The 27,262-nt window shown below is 46.2% G+C and overlaps 1 protein-coding gene across 14 annotated transcripts in view; it reads left to right on the top strand.

Annotated features, from left to right (window-relative positions):
• LOC149286425 (RNA-binding protein Musashi homolog 2) overlaps positions 1–27,262 on the top strand; it is a 538,943-nt gene that overhangs the window by 386,336 nt on the left and 125,345 nt on the right. For all 14 annotated transcript variants that reach the window (XM_089494106.1, XM_089494102.1, XM_089494104.1 and 11 more), the window contains exon 8: positions 12,910–12,992. In XM_089494106.1, the coding sequence (XP_089350232.1) occupies positions 12,910–12,992 (83 nt within the window). The remainder of the gene's footprint in view (positions 1–12,909; positions 12,993–27,262) is intronic.

Raw genomic sequence — 27,262 nt, 5'->3', positions numbered from 1 at the left:
CAAGGGAAATGCTTGGTTCTGATACTGATCGCAGATTGGAAATTTTAGGGCTGAGCATTTACACAGAGCGACTCTGTTCCTTAACTCTTCACTTAGGCCTGTTACAGACTGCCAAAATAAAGCTGCTTCGGGTCTCTTTGGAGGTATGCTATTTCCTAAGAATCCGGAAGCTGCACCAAAGCTGCCCTCCGGTGCTTAGGAATGGAGTGTGGCTTTGGCGCGACCTCCGGACTCTTAGGACCCATGCATCATTTAGATAGCATACCTCCAAAGAGACCCCAAGCAACTTTATTTTGGCAGTCTGTAACAGGCCAAAGTTTAGGAGCGAGACTCAGGATGCTTTGGGCCCATACACAGGCCAAAATAAAGCTGCTTCGGGTCACCTTGGAGGTATGCTGTTTAAATGATGCATGCACCCTAAGAATCCGGAAGCTGCACTCCAGTGCTTAGGAATGGAGTGTGGCTTTGGCGCGACCTCTGGACTCTTAGGACTGAGCATTTAAAATCTTTAGGGCTGAGCATTTAAAAAATCATACAGGAAAGGGGGGGACATTCAAAAGATATTAAAAACTCAAACAGGAGGTGGGGGGGGGAACCTAACTCGAGCCAGTATTTCACACCTGGTTTCCGGTTAGGAAAAAGCAAAAGCAAAGCAAATCCCGTAAGCCTGCAGTCTTCCCACCCCTGTTGCATCCCACTGGATTGGCATGAAATTTGAGTTGCTCGTGTTTGCAGAACTGTTTGAGTCATTTGGAACGCGTCATAAAATCCCTTCCCTGCGAGTATATTTATGAGCCTTTTTCTTTTTTGCATCCAGTCTGGGATGACGGAAGAGGAAGGTTTCTTGTTAGGGCAGAAGGGTCATAGAGGAGGGTGGGTTAGGACAACGCCGGGCTTGTGCCTTCAGGTCTCATTAAGGACGAAAACGATCCTTCCACTGTGGCTCTGCGGGAATTGTAGCGTTGTGCGAAACGGTGGGAAGCGTATGTTCTTGGGAGCTCTTGACGCTGGATAATTAGTTTGGCTGCCTGGGAATTTTGCTAGCGGATTTCTACTGTTTCAGTGCTTCACCTTCAGGATTAATTTGTTCCATTCCACCATTTTTATTTCACTTTATTTTATCGCCACACACTTCTTTGGTGGTATAGCATATTACGCTTCCCGTCGCATTCCCAGAACTGTGCAAAGGGACATCTCACATCACCTGTTTTTATCATCGTCGTACCTTGCAATGCTCAGCCATCAGAGAACCCCGGAGATTTGCAGACTTGTCCCCACAGAACTATGCAACTCACGGGATGCTCTTGGTCCAGTCATTTTCTTTCTCAGCCTCACTGGGTCATTGCAAACAGAAAGTGGGGAGGAAACATTATGCGCATACCACCTTGGACACACTGGCAGAAAGGCGGGAGGGATACTGCTATAGCTAATAAAGAGAAGCTTGTAAAGAAACCTTGTAATAACAATGGCATCTTTAGGGAAGATACCACTTGTTGCTAAGGCATACAAAGAGAAAAAGTCCAGTGTGAAGTGGAAGGCTTTCATGGTGATCGTTTTTGGTGGGCTTTTTGGGCCATGTGGCCATGTTCTAGTTTGTTCCTGACGTTTCGCCATCATCTGTGGCTGGCATCTTCAGAGAATGCTGGCATGGAAGAAAGTGGGGGGTATATACATATATATAGTCCTCCTTGGCTACAGTGATTTTTGTTGTTGTTGTTGTTGTTGTTGTTGTTATTTCCCATCAATGGAGGAATGAAAAGAAAGTCCCCCATGTTGTGCAGTAGTCAAAAACTATTTCTTTAAAACCCCAACACTTTTCGGCCTTATCACCAGTTGGCCTTCTTCAGGGGCAATCTCAGGAATATCTAGCATTGCAGTTTGCATTCCCTATAGATCTTTTGAGCATTAAAAGTAAGGTCCTTCCTTCTGAGAACTGCCTCTGAAGAAGGCCAATTGGAGATACGGCCAAAATGCTTTTCTAGATATAAGGTTTTGGCGATCCTACAGAACTGGGGGTCCAGCATGATATAGTGCAGTGATGGCGAACCTATGGCACGCGTGCCAGAGGTAGCACTCAGAGCCCTCTCTGTGGGCACACATGCTATTGCCCTAGCACAGAGTTTGCCAGAGTTTCTTAATAGAAAGCCAGAGGGACGTGGCACTTTGCAATAAATAAGTGGGGTCTGGGTTGCAGTTTGGGCACTCGGTCTGTAAAAGGTTCTCCATCACTGATATAGTGGTTTTGAGTGTAGTTCAACACTCAAACCACTATACCATGCTTGGCTCCCCAAGCGCTTCACACTGGAGATCAGGGTCTGCTTCCTGGCTTGACCATAAACCCGCTAGGAGATTTTGGTCAAGTCACAGTCTCTCAGCCTCAGGGGCAGGCAATGGCAAACCTTCTCTGAACAGATCGTGCCAAGAAAACCCCATGATGGGGTTGCCTTCGGATCGCCATAAGTCGAAAACGATGTGAAGGCACACAGCAACAACAACAACAAACAAGATCTCTCGACATTCTGTGTGGCTCTGTTATCTTTGCACACACAGGTAAATCGCACCAGGTTCAAAAAACACCACAGTAATTCAGAGCTGTAGTATCGATCCGGGCCATATTTCAATGAACCTAATTCCGCGCGTCTCCAAATGTCGGCGCATGCATGAAATATGGCTTACTTGGCGGGAGAGGGAGCCCACCAAAATTCTGCCAATGGAAGCATATTTTTCCCAAGCAGTTGGCGCTTGGCGCCTGTGGCTTGCCTTATTAACTTTATTTATGGCTTCTACCAATTTCTTTAATTGTTTTAATCATGTATGGTTTCAGTCATTCCCTGAACAGTATATCTTTCAGCTGTACGACTGGGAGCGCTTGTTTGACCAGGGAAATTACTTTATTCTTGCTAGGGCTGTTAAGCTGTGTGTTTCGGGGAGGGCAGAAACCTGGGGGGGGTCTTAGGAAACCGCAAGGGGAGTCTCAAGTTTGGAAGCTCCTATGGATCATCTAGAACCATTAGCAGCTCAGAGTCTGTGGAGGACCTCAACTTCCTTGTGATTTCAATGAGTTAGTTGTGTTCTGGGGTGAAGAGTGAAGGACCACAAATAAAAACACAACAACACTATTCTTTTTACTTAAGAGAACATCACTCTAGGAATCTCCAGGTCCTCCAGTGCAATTCTTATGGTCAACATCTGCCAGACGTTGATCATAGAGTCGTGCTGGAGGGCCTACAGATGCCTAGAGAACTCTTTTCTTCACGATCCTCTGGGTCAGTGGTCCCCAAACTGTGCCCTTTAAGAGACTTTGGACTTCAGCTGCCAGAAGCCTCAGCCATGTTGGCCGAAAGTCAGGGATTCTGGGACTGAAGTCCAAAATCCCTTAAAGAGCACAGTGTGAGGACCACTGTTCTAGGTTCTCCAACGCAACTCGATGGTCAGCCTCTGGCAGAGTTGCGCTGGAGGACCTAGCGATTCCTAGAGAGAACATACTAATAAAAGCCGCACATAATCGAACCCGCAGAAGTCGACGCCGCAAGTGCGGAGGGCCAACTGTCGTTCTGAATTAGATAGCGGGAGGTTTTATGTTTCCAAAAGTATTTTTCTTTGCATTTGGCCTGTTACAGACAGCCAAAATAAAGCTGCTTCGAGTCACAGTGGAGGTACGGTGTTTCAATGATGCATGCGTCCTAAGAGTCCAGAAGTCGCACCAAAGTCACGCTCCAGACTGAAGTGTGGCTTCGGTGTAGCTTCTGGACTCTTAGGACGCATGCATCATTGAAACACCAACCCTCCACTGTGACCCGAAGCAGCTTTATTTTGGCTGTCTGTAACAGGCCTTAGTTTCTTCTTCAACTTGGTTTTAAGCCTCAAGACCCGCCATTCTTCGTCTCGCTTGGCTCAAATCTCCACATTTGGGGGGGGGCTCTGTGCCGCCACCCGTGTTACCCCCTTTTTCTCTCCCCCTTTTTTTCCTTTTCAAAAGATTATTCAAATATATGTGCAGGTTTTTATTCATCTGTATAAAAAAGGGAGAGGGGAAGCCGCCCTGTTTGACTCCGCTAAAGGCTTATCTCTTAAATAGAGCTTGTTAGCTTCCAATAATAGCTTCATTCAGAAGGGTGCCGTATAATTTCATTTTAAAAAATGCACACTCCTTGACAACCAGATTCCTATTTGTGTCGCCCGTTTTTAAACAGCCTCTTTTGTTTCGTGTTAATCTTTCTCATACACTTTCGGAGGAACGCCTCCTTTTTGTTGTTGACTCTTTGTACCACTCACAAGGAACAATTGTCTGCTTAATCCCGAAAGGTTTTGCAAGACTCGAGGTAATTTAAAAACGAGTGTGTATTCATTACCTTGACTAATGGGGCATGGAGAAAGAAAAATGCATTTCTTCCCGAACCTGGTATTTGTCATATTTTTCAAAAAGAAACTGGACAGGTTCCCCTTTGGGTTTTGTTTTTTTAAATAAGTACACAAGAGATTATGAAGTTTATTCCCAGTTAAATTATATATATATAGAAGATCTGGACCTTCAAAAAAAGGGAGTGGTTGGTTGACCAACACCGCATTTGAAAAACAGAGATATTGCCAGTTTAAAATTGATAGTCCACGAAAGATTAGCATCAGTGATGGTGAACCTTTTCGAGGCCGAGTGCCCAAACTGCAACCCAAAACCCACTTATTTATTGCAAAGTGCCATGTCCCTCTGGCTTTCTAGTAACAAACTCTGGCAAACTCTGTGCAGGGACGATGGCACATGTGCCCACAGAGAGGGCTCTGAGTGCCACCTCTGGCACACGTGCCATAGGTTCACCATCAGTGCTCTAGGTCAGTGATGGTGAACCTTTTAGAGGCCAAGTGCCCAAACCGCAACCCAAAACCCATTTACTTATTGCAAAGTGCCATGTCCCTCTGGCTTTCTAGTAACAAACTCTGGCAAACTCTGTGCTAGGGCGATGGCACATGTGCCCACAGAGAGGGCTCTTGAGTGCCACCTCTGGCACACGTGCCATAGGTTCACCATCAGTGCTCTAGGTCAGTGATGGTGAACCTTTTAGAGGCCAAGTGCCCAAAACCGCAACCCAAAACCCATTTACTTATTGCAAAGTGCCATGTCCCTCTGGCTTTCTAGTAACAAACTCTGGCAAACTCTGTGCTAGGGCGATGGCACATGTGCCCACAGAGAGGGCTCTTGAGTGCCACCTCTGGCACACGTGCCATAGGTTCACCATCAGTGCTCTAGGTCAGTGATGGTGAACCTTTTAGAGGCCAAGTGCCCAAAACCGCAACCCAAAACCCATTTACTTATTGCAAAGTGCCATGTCCCTCTGGCTTTCTAGTAACAAACTCTGGCAAACTCTGTGCTAGGGCGATGGCACATGTGCCCACAGAGAGGGCTCTTGAGTGCCACCTCTGGCACACGTGCCATAGGTTCACCATCAGTGCTCTAGGTCAGTGATGGTGAACCTTTTAGAGGCCAAGTGCCCAAAACCGCAACCCAAAACCCACTTATTTATTGCAAAGTGCCATGTCCCTCTGGCTTTCTGGTAACAAACTCTGGCAAACTCTGTGCTGGGGCGATGGCACATGTGCCCACAGAGAGGGCTCTGAGTGCCACCTCTGGCACACGTGCCATAGGTTCACCATCAGTGCTCTAGGTCAGTGATGGTGAACCTTTTAGAGGCCGAGTGCCCAAATTGCAACCCAAAACCCACTTATTTATTGCAAAGTGCCATGTCCCTCTGGCTTTCTAGTAACAAACTCTGGCAAACTCTGTGCAGGGACGATGGCACATGTGCCCACAGAGAGGGCTCTGAGTGCCACCTCTGGCACACGTGCCGTAGGTTCACCATCAGTGCTCTAGGTCAGTGATGGTGAACCTTTTAGAGGCCGAGTGCCCAAACTACAACCCAAAACCCACTTATTTATTGCAAAGTGCCGTGTCCCTCTGGCTTTCTAGTAACAAACTCTGGCAAACTCTGTGCAGGGACGATGGCACATGTGCCCACAGAGAGGGCTCTGAGTGCCACCTCTGGCACACGTGCCGTAGGTTCACCATCAGTGCTCTAGGTCAGTGATGGTGAACCTTTTAGAGGCCGAGTGCCCAAACTACAACCCAAAACCCACTTATTTATTGCAAAGTGCCGTGTCCCTCTGGCTTTCTAGTAACAAACTCTGGCAAACTCTGTGCTGGGGCGATGGCACATGTGCCCACAGAGAGGGCTCTGAGTGCCACCTCTGGCACACGTGCCATAGGTTCACCATCAGTGCTCTAGGTCAGTGATGGTGAACCTTTTAGAGGCCGAGTGCCCAAACCGCAACCCAAAACCCACTTATTTATTGCAAAGTGCCATGTCCCTCTGGCTTTCTAGTAACAAACTCTGGCAAACTCTGTGCTGCGGCGATGGCACATGTGCCCACAGAGAGGGCTCTGAGTGCCACCTCTGGCACGCGTGCCATAGGTTCGCCATCACTGATTAGTATGCTTTGTTGCTTGTTGCAGTCCGCATTGGACAAACAGGCCAGTCTATGCACCAAAGGATAAATGGACATAAATCAGATATTAACAATAGCAATAGCAACAGCAACAGCAAGTACAGTCAGCCCTCCTTATCTACGGATTTTTTATCCAAGCATCCATGGCTTGGAATATATTCCCAAAAATTCCAAATTGCAAACCTTGATTTTCCATTTTGTATAGGGGACACCATTTTGCGATGCCATTGTCTTTAATGGAGCCCTGGTAGCGCAGTGGTTCAATGCCTGTCCTGCAGCCATTCACTCAAGACCACAAGGTTGCGAGTTCAAGACCAGCAAAAGGGCCCAAGCTCGACTCAGGCTTGCATCCTTCCGAGGAGGGAGCTAAAATGAGTACCCAGACTGTTGGGGGCAAATTAGCTTACTTGCTGTTCACCGCTATGATCTTTGGAATAGCGGTATATAAATAAAACAAATTATTGTTATTATTATTAATGGGACTTGAGCATCCACGGATTTTGTTATCCACGGAGGGTCCTGGACCCAAACTCCAGCGGAACGTCTAGGAACGTCTAGTTTCTCCCGCTCTATGGTCAACTTCTAGCAGAGTTGCACTGGAGGACCTAGAAATTCCTAATGAGAACATAATACCGTATATACTCAACTATAAGTTGACCTCATGTATAAGTCGAGGGCAGGTTTTGGGGCCAAAATTATGGATTTTGATATGACCCATGGATAAGCCAAGGGTTAAACGTAGGGCCACGTAACAAATGATGAAGCAACGCCAAAGAACTTAACAACATTCCAGCAGGCATAACTGTTTCTGCTCATCCTAAAAGCTGGATGGATGAGAGAATAGAGGAAGGTCAGTGCTTCCAGGGCAGATTATACTCTTGCCTTTTACATGAGGAGACGGTACCTTTTGAAAAATAAGAGTTGAAGTACAGTATAAGTTCTAAATAGCAAACCTTGAGTTTCCATTTTATATAAGGGACACCGTTTTACTCTGCCATTATAATTAATGGGACTTGAGTGTCCATGGATTTTGTTATCCATGGGGGATCCTGCAACCAAGCCCCAGTGGAAAACAAAGTCCCACTGTATGTTTAGTCTGGAGAAGACAAAGTTAAGAGGTGATATGATAGCCCTGTTTAAATATTTGAAAGGATATCATATTGAGGAGGGAGCAAGCTTGTTTTCTGCTGCTCCAGAGAACAGGACCCAGAACAATGGATGCAAGCTACAGGAAAAGAGATGCCACCTGAACATTAGGAGGAACTTCCTGACAGTAAGGGCTGTTCGACAGTGGAATGCACTTCCTCGGAGGGTGATAGAGTCTCCTTCCTTGGAGGTCTTCAAGCAGAGGCTGGATGGCCATCTGTCAGGGATGCTTTGAATTGGATTTCCTGCATGGCAGAATGGGGTTGGACTGGATGGCCCTAGTGGTCTCTTCCAACTCTATGATTCTATGATTCTATGATTCTATGATTCTTTGGAGGTCTTCAAACAGAGACTGGATGGCCGTCTGTCAGGGATGCTTTGGTTGAGAGTTCCTACATGGCAGAATGGGGTTGGACTGGATGGCCCTTGGGGTCTTTTCCAACTGTATGATTCTATGAAATAGCACCAATCATTAGAAATCTGAAAAATCCCTGTGTTATCCATACTTTCCTTGCCAAATCAGAAGGCAAGGAGATCTGTATCTGTGTTGAATCCGACGATGTTCCTTGTTTGCAGATCTGGGAGAAAGGGAGCAGGGCCAGGCCACAGGGAGGTTGGGAAGCGCGAGTGCTCATGCAGTGGGCTTCCTAGCATTGTTAGGCACGATTACGGCTAATCTCCTATAAATGCCCTTTCACTTCTCATTACTGGCAGCTGAAGACATGGGGGGGGAGGGAGGCGAGCGAATCGAAAGTGAAATCCTCTGCTGCGTTATTTGCTAATGAGTTACTAATGATGAAGATGTTTCTGGCAGCCGGGCAATTAATGACCTGCAGAAGTGGACTTTCGGAAGGCAAAAAACTTGGCTCCCTGTGGTGTGCAAGGCCTAATGACTTAACTCTCGGTTGTCCCCAAATTCCAGGAGTGTCAAAGGAGTGACACCTGTGTCACTCGGATCGCAAATATCCAACCGAATGCAGTTGAGGAAAGGTTCGATCGTGGGGGCGACAAAGCATATATCCTCCAACCTTTCACAGATGAAAAGTGGGTCAGTGTGTGGTCAAAAGCATGTGGCCAGGCAGGTTATTAATGCAGAAGATCACTTTTAAGCAGAGAAAAAACATGAATTTATGTACTGAGATAAGGAAAGTCGGTCCAGCTAAGAAGAGCAAGGCTCTGCCTGCTCCTTTCCTGTTGAGTCAATTTGAGTGTAATGCCTGCTGAGTTAATTGAGCGTTTTTGCATTTTGAACCCAATTTGTAGCAACGGAAATAAGCTGAAGACAAAAGGAGAAAGCGGGAGGAGGAGGGGGGTGAACCAGGGCATTTTAAATGCAACCGAGAAAGTAGGATGGCAGAGGATTAACTGGATTTGTCCCTGCCAAATTGGAGGATATGAAAGCTAGCAAGGTGATCATGTTCGTTGCAGAAAGAGAGTGACACCGAGTGGGGAAAGCCCTATTCCAGCAAAATTTGAAGAAGCAGGGGGTGACTAATAGGATGGGAAGCTGTGGTAGCCACTTGGGCTAACTGCCTTGGGTGCAGTTGAAGACTGGTTTAGCAATGCCCTTCATACAGTTCGAATATGAGAGCAAAACCGTCTGTATACCTGGTCCCATACGAGGAATAGATGAGTGCGCTGGGCATGTTCAGCCTTTTGGAAAGATGACATGATTGTATTCCTTGTACAAGGAATAGAAAGGAGGTGTTTTCTGGTGCCCCAGAGGGTATAGGACGAGGTCTAATGGTTTTAAGCTACAGAAAAGTAGATTTTAATTGAATATTAGAAGGAACGTCTTGGCAGTAGGAACTGTTTGACAATAGAAACCACCACCTGAAGATGTTCATGGGAGAGGCAGGTCTCTTTCTTTGGACATCTTCAGAAAGAGGCTGGGCAGCTATCTACCAGAGATGCTCTAACTCAGTGATTCCCAGATTTGGGTCCTCCAGGTATTTTTGGCTTCTGCTCCCAGAAGCCCTACCTAACTTGACCAACATTCAGGAATTCGGGGAGCTGAAGCCCAAAACATCTTGAGGACCAAATTTTGGGAACCCCTGCAAACTAGATTGGGAAACTGGACTGCCGTCTCTGGGATCCCTTCCAACTCTATGATTCTTTGATTCTTTGATCGATGATTTTTTGGAACCAACTTGGATTCACACCATCATCTCACCTAAACAAGAGTACAGCCGTCAACGTAATTCGGTGCGAGAGTTTGTTAGGGCTATAAATCCACCTCACTTGATGAAGATCCTCCATTGCAAATCCCACCCACAAGCTCTGAGTATTATGAGATATTTACTCTACTATGTGCACCTGGGTTTACACACGTAGTATGAATTCTGTGGATCTGTCTCAACGTAGCTTGAATTTTAGTTCCCAAGCCAGCAGCTGTGCGGAGTAGAGGCTTTTGAATGTGTTGTGTGTCGGATTTCTATCCCCTTAGAAGCTGCCAAATTCTCTGGTGCTGTTAGTTAGGGAATCGAGTTCTGTTCTGTGGGTTCGCTCTTTGTTTGAATGGGCTTCTATGTTTATTTATTCATTCATTGAGCGGGCGCCAGAACATGACGGTCGATTCCAACACATGCAGACCTCCCTGCAAAGAGAGATATGTGGGGATTCTTACGCTGGGCTGGGGCTCGATGCCAAAAATTCTTCCAACGCTCTTTTTGCCTGGGTCGGTGAGGACTTGACAGAGTAAATACAGCTTTGCTGGCGGGCAGACGGCAGGCATCAAAGGACCTTAAACTGGCCCAAATCAGAAGCTGCGTTTGAAGTGGTGGCGCAGGAACAGATGAAGCGCTCAGATGAGAGAGGCCTGCAACTTTCATAGCGCCATCGAGGCCTCGGGATATCCTGATGAGGTATTAGATGAAGTAATTCAGGAAGAAAAGAGGCAAATAACCACCTCCGGATCTTGGCTGACCCGTAGGACTGGAGCGGAAAGGACAGCCTGCAACCTGCCGAGATCCAAGGAGTGCTTACTGTAGCAGCCACTTTCCGGGGAGAGCAAAGCTGGTCTCTCTTTTTAACCCTTGTCAATAAGGGTTTATTCCTAGAGACGAATGCGCTTGCCGGGAGCTGCAGTGCATGTGCAGAAGTGCAGATAGCTTTGCCCTCGAGCTGGCAGTGGACAACTGGTGATTCATGGTTACCCTTTTTGTATCACTGACCCATTCCCACCCTCCCTTGCTGCTTAATGAGACGTTCATAATAGGAAAAGTCCCGCCGGGTTCAATTCTACCTGAAGCCGGCGGGGCTGCGCAGACAGGTGGGAAAGGCTACAAAGAAAGTTATTACTTGTAAGCAACAGAGATTGATGTCCTTTTTATTTCACGTTTGATCTGCCCCATTCCGAGACATTGACTGCATATTTAAACTTCGGTAACATATTCGGCCTGTTGGCCATTGAGCAAAATACAGTGGAGGCTCCATGTTCGCTGGGGTTAGGGGCACAGGACCCCTGTGAAAGTGAGGAAATTGCAAAGATCTGGTAAAGATCTGCCAGAAGATGACCATGAAGTTGCACTGGAGGACCTACAGATGCCTAGGGAAGTGTTTTCTCTAGGTGTCTCTAGGTCCTCTCGGGCAATTCTGTGGTCAAGATCTGCCAGAGGTTGACCATGAAATTGCCCTGGAGGACCTACAGATGCCTAGAGAAGTGCTTTCTCTAGGTGTCTCTAGGTCCTCTCGGGCAATTCTGTGGTCAAGATCTGCCAGAGGTTGACCATGAAATTGCCCTGGAGGACCTACAGATGCCTAGAGAAGTGCTTTCTCTAGGAGTCCCTAGGTCCTCTTGGGCAATTCTGTGGTCAAGATCTGCCAGAGGTTGACCATGAAATTGCCCTGGAGGACCTACAGATGCCTAGAGAAGTGCTTTCTTTAGGTGTCTCTAGGTCCTCTCGGGCAATTCTGTGGTCAAGATCTGCCAGAGGTTGACCATGAAATTGCCCTGGAGGACCTACAGATGCCTAGAGAAGTGCTTTCTCTAGGAGTCCCTAGGTCCTCTTGGGCAATTCTGTGGTCAAGATCTGCCAGAGGTTGACCATGAAATTGTGCTGCAGGACCTACAGATGCCTAGAGAAGTGCTTTCTTTAGGTGTCTCTAGGTCCTCTCGGGCAATTCTGTGGTCAAGATCTGCCAGAGGTTGACCATGAAATTGCCCTGGAGGACCTACAAATGCCCAGGGAAGTGCTTTCTCTAGGAGTCCCTAGGTCCTCTTGGGCAATTCTGTGGTCAAGATCTGCCAGAGGTTGACCATGAAATTGTGCTGGAGGACCTACAGATGCCTAGAGAAGTGCTTTCTCTAGGAGTCCCTAGGTCCTCCAGGGCAGTTCTATGGTCAAGATTTGCCAGAGGTTGACCATGAAATTGTGCTGGAGGACCTACAGATGCCTAGAGAAATATTTTCTCTAGGAATCTCTAGTCCTCCAGGGTAAATCTGTGGTCAGTATCTGCCAGAAGCTGACAATGAAGTTGCACTGGAGGAACTACAAATGCCTAGAGAAGTGCTCACTAGGTCAGTGATGGTGAACCTTTTAGAGGCTGAGTGCCCAAACGGCAACCCAGAACCCACTTATTTATTGTAAAGTGCTGTGTCCCTCTGGCTTTCTAGTAGCAGACTTTGAGCTGGGGCGACGGCACATGTGCCCACGGAGAGGGCTCTGAGTGCCACTTCTGGCACGCATGCCATAGGTGCGCCATCACTGCTCTAGGTCCTCCAGCGCGACTTTTGACACTTGTTGTCAGCAGAGTCACACTGGAGGACCTAGAGATTTCTAGAGAGACCATATTAATCCAATCTGTGAATAATCAAATCTGCAAAAGTCCAAGCCACAAATGTGGAGGGCTGACTATATCACTAAATCCACAAAAGAACAAAATACCTTTATGGGTCAAGTGGAATTTACAAAACATCATGCAAGCTTTCAATGCTCCGCTGGATCTTCATCAGGCAAAGATTTTGTGTCTGATATTATTTCTGTTGTAGTTTGGCTGTTCTGGGGGGATTTCATTGCAGATGTTGAGATACATTGATATCGTATACATTTTAATGTGGCCGTAGGATCATACGGTTTTCATTCCGGCAGTCACTCCACTGTTGGTTTAATGCATGCTTACCAGACCACCAGATTTTGGGATTCTGGATAAGGGAGACCCAGCCTGTAAAGTATTTTGTAAACTACTCACAAAAGAAGTTAAATCTTTTAAAAATCATAATTCATATCTCTCTCTGTCTCTCTCTCTCTCTTTCTCTGTTTCATATAGGCTTTGGCTTTGTAACTTTCGAGAATGAAGATGTGGTGGAAAAAGTCTGTGAAATCCATTTCCATGAAATCAATAATAAAATGGTAAGTTTTCACAGTTTATTAAAATTGGTTCTCTTTTTCACAGACATGGCGGAGCGTCTCCTGATTATCCTTGAGACATTTATTCACGAATCAATGATGTCTCAAGACATTCAGCATCCTTACGATGTGGCACCCACAGCCGTATATTAAGCATCCTTCTATAAGAGCGGGATGGCTCTGTATTTTGGCTAGCAGTCAGTCCCCAGTAAATCAGGATGGATTTTTATGTGTGTGTGTTTATGCATTTTAGTCACCAAAACCTTCATAGATGCACATTTGTTGTAGACTTAAGGAACTGATAATACTGCAAGACAATGAAAGGCGGAGAAGGATATGCAATACCACTGACGTTTGGTCAAGTCCATGAACTTCAAAACATCTGAAGGGCGCATTGGCTGCTTAGGTCCAGGGCCTGGCTGTGAGGAGCCAACAGCATTGAGGAAGAGGGAAAGGTTACAGCATGAAATGGCCTAGTTGGATTATACCTTGTATAGCCAGAAACCTCCAGCCAATGTAATGGGGTATTCTTATTATAGTTCCAAAAAGTACCTTTTCCAGTCGGTGAGCATAGATTCTGTTCCGTTAAGGGAACTAATATAGAATCCAGCTGCCTCCTCATTAAAATCCGTTGCTCGGGACCGTTCCTGTTCTTTCTGTTTTTGTCTCCCTCTCTGTTTTTCTCCCTTGCGTGTGTGCACACGCCTGCATGCACATGCACGCACATGCTGCGGCAACAATACTGCATGCGCCAAGCTCAGTGGGACTTCTGGGTCGACAGGAGCAGGGCTGCATTGTCAATCTGAGCTGCCCAAATATTTTCTAGGATTCAGAAATAAATCATTTGCTGTGAATAAAAGCTTGTTGAAATGGGGTAAGGGGTGGAATCGTGAGCCCTAAGATTGGGATCTGCTGAGTTTTGCCAGCTGGATCGTAAAAAAACCCCACAGTGTTAGAAGTCAGCATGCCTTAGGCCTGTTACAGACAGCCCAAATAAAGCTGCTTCAAGTCAGAGTGGAGGTATGGTGTTTCAATGATGCATGCGTCTTAAGAGTCCAGAGGTCGCACCAAAGCCCCACTCCAGCCAAGCGTGGCTTTGGTGCGGCTTCTGGACTCTTAGGACGCATGCATCATTGAAACACCATACCTCCACTGTGACTCGAAGCAGCTTTATTTGGGCTGTCTGTAACAGGCCAGAGAGAAGGGTTTTAATGAGGACTTACCATATATACTCGACTATAAGTCGACCTCATGTATAAATCGAGGGCAGGTTTCAGGACCAAAATTATGTATTTTGATATGACCCATGGATAAGTTGAGGGTAAAACCTAGGGGCATGTAGCAAAGGATGTACAATAAATGATGATGCAAAGGGAAATGATGTCAAAGAACATAGAAAATTCCAGCAGGCATAACTGTTTGTGCTCATCCTAAAGTCTGGATGGATGAGAGAGTAGAGGAGATCCATGCTTCTTTTTGGTGCTCCCAGAATGGACTATACTCTCGCCTTTTATCACTCTATTCAGAGAAAGATGGTTCCCTTCATATATATATATATGAGTTAAAGTACAGTACTTAAATTGACCCATTGATAAGTTGACCCAGGTATTTTGGGTCACTATTTTTGACTAACATTTCTAGACTTACACATGAGTATATATAGTACCTATAACTTTTGTTCTTTATCTGTCTGATATGGGTGCTTGTTTTGTTTTCCTGCATAGCGCATTCAAATGGACTATGAAGGACTGTACATTCCCCCCCACACACACACACACTTGTACATATCAATCCACTTTCACTGGGGAAAGCCAAATCACCTTGTTTGGAAAGCACACAGCAGTATGCTCCCAAACTGATCACAGAAACAACCCTTTCTTCTTCGTGGTCTCTGCGAATCACACAAATGGGTTATTTCTGCGCATGCGCAGCAAACTCGGGCCCCATACAGACAGGCCAAAATAAAGCTGCTTCGGGTCACTTTGGAGGTATGGTGTTTCAATGGTGCATGCATCCTAAGAGTCCAGAAGCTGCACCAAAGCTGCGCTCCAGTCCTTAGGACTGGATCGTGACTTTGGTGCGGCTTCCGGACTCTTAGGACACATGCATCATTTTAACAGCATAACTCCAAAGTGACTCGAAGCAGCTTTATTTTGGCCTGTCTATATGGGACCTCGGAAACTTCTAGAATCTCTGGGCAGAAAGTCATGTAACAACCCTATACGCATTCCAGAAACCCAGCATGGTGTAATGGTCAGAGTGCCAGGCTTTGGCCAAAGACAAACCTGGAAGCGTTCCTTGTGTGGACTATAGCTCTCCGAATCCATGATCAGTGACCTGCTGGCTTGGGGATGCCCCTAAACTGTTTTCTCCTACCTTTAGAGACCTGGGTTTGAATCTCCATTCAGATACAAAGCTCTCTTGGCCTAGTGTATCTCTGTGATCAGGTATTTGGAGGTCTCTTAGAATGACAGAATCATAGAGTTGGAAGAGACCCCAAGAAGGGCCATCCAGTCCAACCCTCTGCCATGCAGGAACTCTTCATCAAAGCATACCCAACAAATGGCCATCCAGCCTCTGTTTAAAGACCTCCAAGGAGGGAGACTTCACTCATAGGATCGGCATAAGGAAAAATCGACAGATGCCAAACAGCAACACGATTTGTGATTTCTGCTCTATTTTCAGCCATGGGTTAGAGAGCAAACTTTTCTGACAGTGTCAGTTCTCCTTTTTCTCCTGGGAAATGCTCTTTCATTGAAGCCATTGGCTTGGATTATTTGGGGGAGGGAATCCAGGTAGCTGCACCTCTATTTCCATCCTTGCGGTAACCTTGATGTTTTCAGCTAAATATTCTCTTTCCCCTCCCTGCCTTCCCCTTTCGTCGCAACACCTTCTGCCGCGCAAACCGGCATTCGGCTGGGCTTTATATATTGGTCTGAGATGTGTTCGCCGACTTTAAATTCAATAATGGGGCTTTTAGGCTAGATAAGATCAAAGCAATCTCCTTAGCATATGCTAGAGGCTGATTCAATATTTGACTTGCTAATTTTTCCCAGGGCTCTGAAATAATATCCCTCACATTGTTCCTCTCCGCACAATATGCCTCTGAAATGAAAATAACAGGCCCATTTTTGCGCTCGGTGTTAAGATGTCAAGGCCCGACTCTAAAGGTGCAGCTGCCAAAAAAAAGCGCAGGGGGGGGGAGCAGATCCTCGATGCGCCGACTCCATTAAGTTGCAAGCGCACAGTCTGAGCTGCTGTTCTTAGATGACTGACGGGCTCATTCCTTTCTATTTCCTCGCCGCAAACTACATTTCCCCCTGTAGCTTCCAATAATACTTGGAAATCTGGAGAGAAATAGATACTGCTTTCTTTCCACCTCTCCCAAGTATCTTCATCTTTCAAAAAATTAAATATACAGTATAGGTTGCACAGTTTCTGGTATAAATACAGTGGGCTCTTGGTATCTGCTGGGGTTCGGTTCCTGTTGCAAAGGGATGCTAGCTGTTCCTGGTTAGTTTCTGGGATCATAGATACTTACCTGTAGATACTTGCATTGCAACAAAGTCATTCTTCGCTGTCTTTCTCTAGCCCAGTGGTCCCCATACTGTGCCCTTTAAGAGGTTTTGGACTTCAGCTCCCAGAATCCCAGGCTATCTAGCTACTGCAGTTCTGTTTCAGAATATCGATTGCCATCTCGGGTCTCTTTGGAGGTATGCTGTTTAAATGATGCATGCGTCCTAAGAATCCAGAAGCTGCACCAAAGCTGCCCTCCAGTGCTTAGGAATGGAGTGTGGCTTTGGCGCGACCTCCGGACTCTTAGGACCCAGGCATCATTTAAATAGCATACCTCCAAAGAGTCCCGACGCAGCTTTATTTTGGCAGTCTGTAACAGGCCTTGGTGTCAATCTTTGGAGAGCTAAGGTTGGATGAGAAACAACACAGCATGAGAAGTTGGCTTCTGTGCTGCCCAGGAAGCTACCTTTTGCCTGTGACACTTAAACTGATACTGTTCCTTTGGGGTAAATGTCACAGCTGCTGCAAAACTTCCCAACAAATGTGCATCCAAATGACTGTGCGATTGACGTCTTGGTGCAGGAGAAGGGTCACCATCTGCAGTCTCTTTCTCTCTACCCTGAAGTGGATTTTCTCTCCTTCCCGGTTACAGCCTCCGCTTTTTTATCAAGGGGTATCCATTTCATTTCCATACACCGAAACGAATTAGCTCATGTAGGGGTATGCTTTGTGGGCACCGTGGGAGGCAGCTTTCCTAGGTGGCAAGCAAAGGGTTTCCTTGGCTTGAAGTTTCACAGTCAGGGGATGGACCCCTCTGGCTCTCCTCCATCATTCCCTTCTGTGCTTTCTGTTCCTGCATAAACCATCTTTAGCAGGCCTCCTTAATTGTCTCCTGTTCTTCAGACCACAAATAGAGGAAAAATACAAAGAGGAAGCAGACAGAAAGAAAATAAACTCATTCGAAATGTGGTGATGAAGAAGAGTACTAGGATCCCATGGACAGCCAAGAAGACCAACAAATGGGTCCTTGAACAGATCAGACCAGGGCACTCTTTGGAAGTAAAGATCATCAAGTTGAGACTATGGTACTTTGGCCACATCACGAGAAGGCATGGGTCACTAGAAGAAAACCCAATAATGCTAGGAAAGGTAGAGGGGAGAAGAAAGAGAGGAAGACGACAGACCAGATGGATAGACTCAGTCAAGGGGATTATGATGAACAAGGGCCTGTTACAGACAGCCAAAATAAAGCTGCTTCGGGTCTCTTTGGAGGTATGCTGTTTAAATGATGCATGCACCCCAAGAATCCAGAAGCTGCGCCAAAGCTGCCCTCCAGTGCTTAGGAATGGAGTGTGGCTTTGGCGCGACCTCCGGACTCTTTGGACCCATGCACCATTTAAATAGCATACTTCCAAAGAGACCCGAAGCAGCTTTATTTTGGCAGTCTGTAACAGGCCAAAGGCTTGCAGGATCTGGGCAAAGCAGTGGAGGAAAGGGATTCTTGGAGATGTCTCATCTATGGGGTCGCCATGAGTTAGAACCGACTTGAGGGCAGCTAACAACAAAAAGAATTCTCAGCCAAATAGTTCCCATTGAGCAAATATCTTGTCTTACTAGCCAGCAGAACTAGGAAAGTGGCATCCCTGCTTCCCGCTGCAGTTCTTCCTGAACCTCCCGAAAGCAGCTCTGGAAGGCTGGGATACTCTTTGGAGCTGCTTTTTGGACTGTACAGAGGAAAGAGGACAACAATGTCACCATGGGTGGAAGATCTAGTGTTGTAGCCCGAAGCCAATCCACTCTATTCAAAATCCAAAACTAGACCTCTGTGATTTGTATCCCTCACAGCAGCTGGGTTCTTCTTCTTATTTTGGAGTTTCCTTGCCATGGTGAAAAGAAGGATACATGAGGACTGAGAGCGCATCTCATTTATGAAGTTGAAGGCTTTCACAGCCGGCATCCATAGTTTTTTGTGGGTTTTTGGGGCTGTGGGGCCGTATTCTAGAAGAGTTGATTCCTGACATTTCGCCAGCAGCTGTGGCTGGCATTGGCGAAACGTCAGGAATAAACTCTTCTGGATCGCAGCCTCATAGCCCCGTTGTTCTGTGCCTCCAAGTCATTTCCAAGTTCCCACAGGTTACCAACCTCCTTTGAACAAATCTTGCCAAGAAAATGCCATGATAGGGTCGCCATAAGTTGAAAGCGACTTGAAGGAACACAATAACTATGGGTGTGTAAGTGGGTGCCGTACGATGCGTGTGCCACCTCTGCGCAGGCGAATTAGGTGTCCGTTTCAAATCTCTCTTCTTTTCCATCCTCCTTTGGAAGGCATGTCCCTAGACGTGATTCAGGCTTGAGCGTGACCCATCTCTTCGCCCAAAAGTGTCCGACATTTAGCTTGTACCAGAAACCTTGGCACCCTCATATGCTTGTGAGGGATTGGCATGGCTGGCCAGAGGTACCCCTGGCCAGTCCTCTGTGAGTGGCTGAAGAATATACAGCGACAAGGACCATCCGTCGGCAAAGGAACGCTTCCCTTCTCAAGACATCCAAGTAGAAGCTCCTCATTCGGAAATCATTCTCAGTGTCTCCCAGATATTTATTGTTCCCTGAAGTGTGAGGACTGCGGGGGAAGGCGACGAAGACAGAAAAAGCAAACGCTGAACTTAGCCGCTGTGTTGGTGGGACTATTTCCAGCCTCCCTCTTTCCGAGGAGCTAATTTTAGAGCCTCCGCACTAGTTTTGTCGCCATTTATAAACCCGGAATGTCAAGCGGCGCATTAAACAAGGGCGACAAAAGTGGCAAGCAAATGCCAGCGAGGTGTTTAATAGGCGCAAGCAAAAAAGGTTCTCAGTGGACATTAAAAGAAAACCCAACAGCCACCCTAAAATAGCCTGCCTACAAAGTGGAAGGGTTTCAGAAACAGAAGACGCATATGTTGGATGTGTGTGTAATGAAAGGCAAAGCCTTCCCCCGCTCAGATAAAACTAACATTCAGTATATAGCGACAAAATGTTGATAGATGTTTGCAAATACGTTGGAGCATTTCTCTCCGACGTTCTTGCTCTGGCCCTTGCAAAGTGGATGCGCTTTGCTGGTGTTTCATGTGACCTGTTCTGCTACGTATCTCAAAACTTGGAAAGATGGATTTATTGTATTTATATCCTACCTTTCTCCCAAAGTGGGATTCAAGATACAGTCAGCCCTCCTTATCCACAATTTTTTTTTATATATCCACAGATTCAAGCCTCCACGGCTTGAAAACATTTTTAAAAAGTATACATTCCAAATAGCAAACCTTGTTTTTCCATTTAATATAAAGGACACCCTTTTGCTGTGCCGTCGTATTTAATGGGACTTGAACATCCACGGATTTTGTTATCCACAGAAGATCCTGGAACCAAACAAGGACCCACTGTCGTATATTTTTATACTACAAGTCCCAGTATTCCCAGTGGCCATGCCAGTTGAGGAAACTCTTAAGAGTTGTAGTTCTAAAAAATGGCCATCTGTCAGGGATGCTTTGATTTGGATTTCCTGCATGGCAGGGGGTTGGACTGGATGGCCCTAGTGGTCTCTTCCAACTCTACGATTCTATGATTCTATGAATGTTTTCCCAATGCACCCCATCTTTTCCCCATTCCCTTATCAGTTCCTTGAGCCAACAAACCAAAAAGGTGTTTTTCAGCAAACCCTGTCATTGCAATCAGGCTAAATAATGCAAAGCAGGTACTTCTGCAAAACGTTCATTAAGTTATATGGGTTCATTCTGTCAGAGGAGAACGTTTTGGTGCAAGGTGTAACTGGCTGGCTTAATTTTCCCTTGATGATTCCTGGCATAAGAATGACTTCTTCTGCATTTGTTAAGGACTATAAAACAGTTTGATACCGCATGTTGTGTTTATTTTTGTGTTTCGTTTGCCGTTCTTGGCTTATTGCAAAAGGGGCGACTTACATTGCAAAAAGTGGATACATCATACTATTTTTAAATGCACTTGTCCATCGATATTTGCTAAGGTTAGGAGCACAAAACCCCCGTGAATATGGAAAAAACACAAATGGCAAAAACACCATGTTTTTACCTGAGAGGACACCTCTCTAGGAATCTCTAGGTCCTCCAGTGCAACTCTGTGGTCAACGTCCGACAGACGCTGGCCATAGAACTGCGCTGGAGGAGCTACAAAGGCCTAGTGGAGTGTCCTCTCTAGGAATCTCTAGGTCCTCCAGGACAACTCTGTGGTCAACATCCGACAGACACTGACCATAGAACTGCGCTGGAGGAGCTACAAAGGCCTAGTAGAGTGTCCTCTCTAGGAATCTCTAGGTCCTCCAGGGCAACTCTGTGGTCAACATCCGACAGACAATGACCATAGAACTGCACTGGAGGGGCTACAAAGGCCTAGTAGAGTATCCTCTCTAGGTCTTTCAGTGCTACTTTTAGTTAAAGTTGACCATAGAATTGCACTGGAGGACCTAGATATTCCTAGAGAGAACATATTAACCAAATCCATGAATAATCAAATCCGCAAACATCAATTCCGCAAATATGGAGGGTTGAGTGTAGATGTCACCCACATAATGAAGTCTTAGTCAATAAACAGTATGGCCTGTTACAGACTGCCAAAATAAAGCTGCTTGGGGTCTCTTTGGAGGTATGCTATTTAAATGACGCATGGGTCCTAAGAGTCCGGAGGTCGCGCCAAAGCCACACTCCATTCCTTAGCACCGGAGTGCAGCTTTGGTGCAGCTTCCGGATTCTTAGGATGCATGCATCATTTAAATAGCATGCCTCCAAAGAGACCCGAAGCAGCTTTATTTTGGCAGTCTGGAACAGGTCCTTCTCATATAAATAGTCTTGAATCAGCCTCAAAAGATAACTCCAGTTTGATCTTTGGCCACCTTCCAAGGTAAGAGAGGTCCAAAACTGAAGACCCAACCTGTCCCTTCCGTTCAGATCTGAATGCAGCAACTAGGTGGCTTCAGGCAGACTTTAAAGGAGGTGGTCATCTCTGTTGCTATAGGATCCAACCCACTCAGAGTTTTACAAGCCCCAGCAAGCGCTGTGAATTATTCCCAGAGCATAGCTGCGCAATGGAGTAATGAGACTCTTTCCCACCATAAGATTGGCTGCCGGTTGTCGTCGCTCCCTAGCGCTCAAAGCTGATTACATTACTCAGGATGGGTTTTTTAAAATGTGTGATCACGGCAAGGTCCAAATCTTGAGGGAGGATTAGAGATGCAAGTTCCTCGCTAGTATTCATGTGCCATCCAAGTTCTGTATCAGGTTACAAGGCTCTCCCCCCCCCCCCAGCAAACTTGTTGCAAGGAAGTTCGTGTATATTCTTATTTCGTCGTGCGCACCGTTTCAACATTTAAAATTCCTAACTAGTTTTGAACGGCTTTTCTTAACTCGTTTTCTCATTGAGTAAAAGGTGCACTTTTTGAATATGCACATGCTAAATTGCATGCATTTTTGTGGTTAACTGCCTTCACGTTGACCTCGACTCATGGCAGCCCTATGGATGAAACATCTCCAAGTCCCCCTACCCTCAACCTCTCTGCTCAGGTCCTAAAGATTCAGGCCCATGGCCTCCCTCATTGAGTCTAGCCATCTGACATGCAGTCTTCCTCTCTTTCTTTTCCTTTCTACCTTTCCTTTCTTAGAATTATTGGCCCTATACAGACAGCCAAAATAAAGCTGCTTCGAGTCCCTTTGGAGGTATGGTGATTCAATGATACATGCGTCCTAAGATTCCAGAAGCCGCACCAAAGCCACACTCCAGTTCTAAGGACTGGAGTGCAGCTTTGGTGCAGCTTCCAGTCTCTTAGGACGGATGCATCATTGAAACACCATACCTCCAAAGTGACTCGAAGCAGCTTTATTTTGGCTGTCTGTATCAGGCCATTGTCTTTTCTTGCCTTCTCATGATGCGGCCAACGTACAACATGCTCAGCTCAATCATCTTGGCTTCCAGGGAGTTCAAGGATCCATTTGTTTGTCTTTTTGACCATCCACATTTGTCTTTTTAGCACTCTTCTCCAGCACCAAAACTGAAAAGAGTTTATTTTCTTCCTATCCACTTTCTTCACTGTCCACTTCTCACATCCATACATGAGGATGGGGAATGCTACGGCTTGGACGATCCTAATTTTAATGTTCAGGATCTTGTCTAGTTCTTTCATCGTTGTCTTTCCCATTCCTGATCTTCTCCTAATTTCTTGAGTGCGGTCTCCATTCTGATCAATAATTTTTCCAACTACATTCATCGGGGTTGAATTTATGTAAGTCTTCTATGGTCATTATTTTTGTTTTCTTAATGTTCAGCATGAAGCCTCCAGCGATCCAAAATTGTCTGAGATAGTAGTACCTTTGCTTGCCGACAGTTTAATGTACACAAACTTGGTTTCATGGATGGAATCATATAAATGTTGTGTATGGATTCTTGAGTCTCATCTCCAAAATATCTCATTAAAGGTAAAGGTAGTCCTTTGGCATGAATGTCTAGTCATAACCGACTGTAGGGAGCGGTGCTCATCTCCGTTTCTAAACCGAAGATCCAGCGTTGTCCAAAGACGAATCCGGTGATCCTGTGGCCAGCATGACTGCACTGAATGCTGTTATCTTCCCACTGAGAAGAGGCACCTATCTATCTACTTGCATTTGCATGCTTTTGAACTGCTAGGTTGGCAGAAGCTGGGACTAGTGATGGGAGCTCACCCCATCATGCGGCACTCGGGCCTCAAACTGCCAACCTCATTACGTGTACCTCATTACGTGTATGCAAATATCTGTAAAACTCCAAAATCCAAAACACTTTTTGTCTCAAACGTTTCAGATAAGGGAGACTCAACCTGAAGATGCCAACCACAGATGCTGGGGTAACATCGGGAATAAACTCTTCTAAACATGGCCACAGAACCCACAAAAAAACCATGGATCATAGAATCATAGAATCATAGAATCATAGAATCGTAGAGTTGGAAGAGACCACTAGGGCCATCCAGTCCAACCCCATTCTGCCATGCAGGAAATCCAATTCAAAGCATCCCTGACAGATGGCCATCCAGCCTCTGTTTAAAGACCTCCAAGGAAGGAGACTCTATCACCCTCCGAGGGAGTGCATTCCACTGTCGAACAGCCCTTACCGTGAATGCCGGCCGTGAAAGCCTGAAACTTCACATTGTACTGGTTCCAGATTCAGACAACACACTGATGATTCCAGAGAGTCTTGGGCTTTCCCACCTTCTGTCTTGAGACCTTTTATTCCTACCAAAGGGATGGAAAAAGGAAAAACCAACCCGGGCTGGGAAAAAAGGAGACTTGTTCCATTCTCCAAGGCCCACCTTGTTGTTGACAGAAATCTTGCGGAGGGGGCAGCGGACATTTCTGGATACCAAACCTTGGAATCATAGAATCGTAGAGCTAGAAGAGACCACAAGGGCCTTCCAGTCCAACCCCCTGCCATGCAGGAAATCCAAATCAAAGCATCCCCGACAGATGGCCATCCAGCCTCTGCTTGAAGACCTCCAAGGAAGGAGACTCCATCACCCTCCGAGGGAGTTTGTTCCACTGTCGAACAGCCCTTACTGTCAGGAAGTTCCTCCTAATGTTCAGGTGGAATCTCTTTTCCTGTAGCTTGCATCCATCGCTCCGGATCCTAGTCTCTGGAGCAGCAGAAAACAAGCTTCCTCCCTCATCAATATGACATCCCTTCAAATATTTAAACAGGGCTATCATATCACCTCTTAACCTTCTCTTCTCCATGCTAAACATCCCCAGCTTCCTAAGGCGTTCCTCGTAGGGCATGGTTTCCAGACCTTTCACCATTTTAGTCGCCCTGCTTTGGACACGCTCCAGTTTCTCAATGTCCTTTTTGAATTGTGGGGCCCAGAACTGGACACAATATTCCAGGTGGGACCTGACCAAAGCAGAATAGAGTGGCACTATTACTCCCCTTGATCTAGACACTATACTTCTGTTGATGCAGCCTAGAATCACATTGGCCTTGTTAGCTGCCGCATTGCACTGTTGACTCATGTAGTACAAAAGCTAACGTTCCCAAGCGTTGCTTTAAGGGGTGTCTCTGAACTACAGGCACCTTCCCCAGGGCTGCAGTATGAGAAGCGTCTTGTAGAATCTACTGGATGAGATGCAACCGCCCCGGCGTCGCTGGAAAAGAAAAGAAGAAATGAGTTGTGGTTCTTGGATTTTCAGTTCTGCCACTGGGGCAAGTTGCTTCCCGTCTCGGTCCTCCACTGGATTAAAAGCACTGCTAATGATGCTCACCCATGCATTATTGAAGTGCTCTGAAATCTGGGCATGGGGAATGTGGGAGGGTGTTTCATCACGTCCCGTCCTTCAATGTGAATCCATCCAGGCTCAGACTTGCAGAGTGCTGAGAGAACTGCTAGATTGCTGGGAGGAAAGTGGCTTGCTTCACTTTGGCTGACTTTTATGGTTTGACAAATCCAAGGGATCTCAGCCCCCGCGTTCCAAGCTTGCTTCTTTGTCCAGCGCAAAGTCTACCAAAAAGGAAGAATTTGTACCTTTGCTGCGCTAGTGATGAGAAGGAAGGCATAGACAAGAGGACCCTGCAGTAACACACAAAGGAGACCATTTTGGCCACCGCTTGCTGTAATGTAGGGCTTGAGTCCCAGCACCAGAGAACCCACCTCTGCTCCCATGAGAGCCACCCAAAGCCTTCCTAGTGGTGGAAAACCTAGATGGTTTTTATTTATGTCTTTATTTAATTCCTATCCCACCTTTCTCCTCGAAAGGACCCAAGGTGGCACATGTTCTAAAAACATATTGCAATAAAACTATTAAAACATTAATTGATAGCATTAACTGGGATATGCAATATGCACCTGGGAATGAAGTGGTACCTCCCAACCTGGGCCTGTCCCCAATGCCCTCATAAAATCATAGAGTTGGAGGAGATCCCAAGGGCCATCCAGTGCAACCCCTTACCATGCAGGAACTCTCAAAGCATCCCCGACAGAAGGCCATCCAGCCTCTGTTTAAAGACCTCCAAAGAAGGAGACTCCACCACTCTCTGAAGGAGTGTGTTCCACTGTTGAACAGCTCTTACTGTCAGGAATTTTATCCTAATCTTTAGGTGGAATCTTTTTTCCCTTTAGCTTGCATCCATTGTTCCATGTCCTATTCTCTAAAAAGGTAACGATAGTCCCTTGACATGAACATCTAGCTGTAACCAAATGTAGGAGACGGTGCTCATCGCCGTTATTAAGCCGAATTCATCCAAAGACAAATCCGGCGCTCATGTGGCCAGCATGACTGCACCGAATGCTGTTACCTTCCCACTGCAGTGGTACCTATGTATCTACTTGCATTTGCATGCTTTTGAACTGCTAGGTTGGTAGAAGCTGGGACTAGTGACAGCAGCTCACCACATTGTGCGCACTCAGGCCTTGTAATGGCAACCTTCTGATCTTCCAATCATCAGAATTGGCGTCTTAACCACTAAGCCACTGCATCGACTAAGTCACTAATTCTCTGGAGCGTCAGAAAACAGACTTGCTCCATCCTCAGTATATGAAACTCCTTCAAATATTTAAACAAGGCTATCATATCACCTCTTAACCTTCTCTTCTCCAGGCTGAACATCCCCAGCTCCCTGAGTCTCTCCTCATAAGTCATGGTTTCCAGACCCTTCACCATTTTAGTCGCCCTCCTTTGGTCACCTGCCATCTTCTCAACATCTTTTTTGAATTGAGATGCCTAGATGTGGGCACAGGATTCCAGGTGAGGCCTTAACCCTCAAGATCTCCTAGGTGAGTCCCCAAAGTGAGAAAAAATAGATACATAAGCTTTGGATGGATGCAGCCCTATGCCCAGCTTGACACCCTAAAAGTTGTGACAGACACAAAGCACTCACACATCCAGATTAGCAGTCTATGACAGATGACATACAGCTGAGGTCAATGATGGGAGAAGACCATTGAGGCAAGACTGCATGGAGCCACAGCTGGGAGCAGTTACTGTATATACTTTCCATGTGGACCCAAAATTTCTTCTTCCCGCCTCTGGTCAACCAAGCAACATCTGGATTGGCTGATGTTCGGTGCCATTTTTGGAAAGCCTTTGATTGGTGTAGGGCTCCTTGAGAAGAAGAGATGCTGCTGGACACAAGAAATGGACACAAGAGACCTCAAGGGCCATCCAGTCCAACCCCATTCTGCCATGCAGGAACTCTCGATCAAAGCATCCCCGATAGATGGTCATCCAGCCTCTGTTCAAAGACCTCCAAGGAAGGAGACTCCACTACACTCCGATGGAGCGTCTTCCACTGTCAAACAGCTCTTACTGTTCCTTATAGGGCATGGTTTCCAGACCTTTCACCATTTTGGTGGCCCTCCTCTGGACATGCTCCAACTTGTCAACATCCTTTTTGAATTGTGGTGCCCAGAACTGGGCACAGTATTTAGGTGGGGCCTGACCAAAACAGAATAAAGTGGCAGTATTACTTCCCTTGATCTAGACACTATGCTTCTATTGATGCAGCCTAGAATCGCATTGGCCTTTTTAGCTGCCACATCACACCGTTGACTCATGTTCAACTTGTGGTCTACTAGGACTGCTAGATCACTTTCACAACGTACAAGTCTCCTTAAGCCTGGTGCCCCCCATCCTATGCCTATGCCTTTTAACTTTTTCTACCTTACATTTCCCTGCAGAAGTTCATTGTGTTAGCTTTGGCCCAGTTTTTTAATCTATTGGGGTCATTTTGACTTTTGA

Source organism: Sceloporus occidentalis, unplaced genomic scaffold (genome assembly GCF_023333645.1).
Source record: "Sceloporus occidentalis isolate IW3139 unplaced genomic scaffold, rSceOcc1.0.p SCAF_69, whole genome shotgun sequence".
NCBI lineage: Eukaryota > Metazoa > Chordata > Lepidosauria > Squamata > Phrynosomatidae > Sceloporus > Sceloporus occidentalis.
The sequence above is the reverse complement of the archived record's forward strand: the minus strand, read 5'-3'. Positions and strand labels throughout refer to the sequence as shown.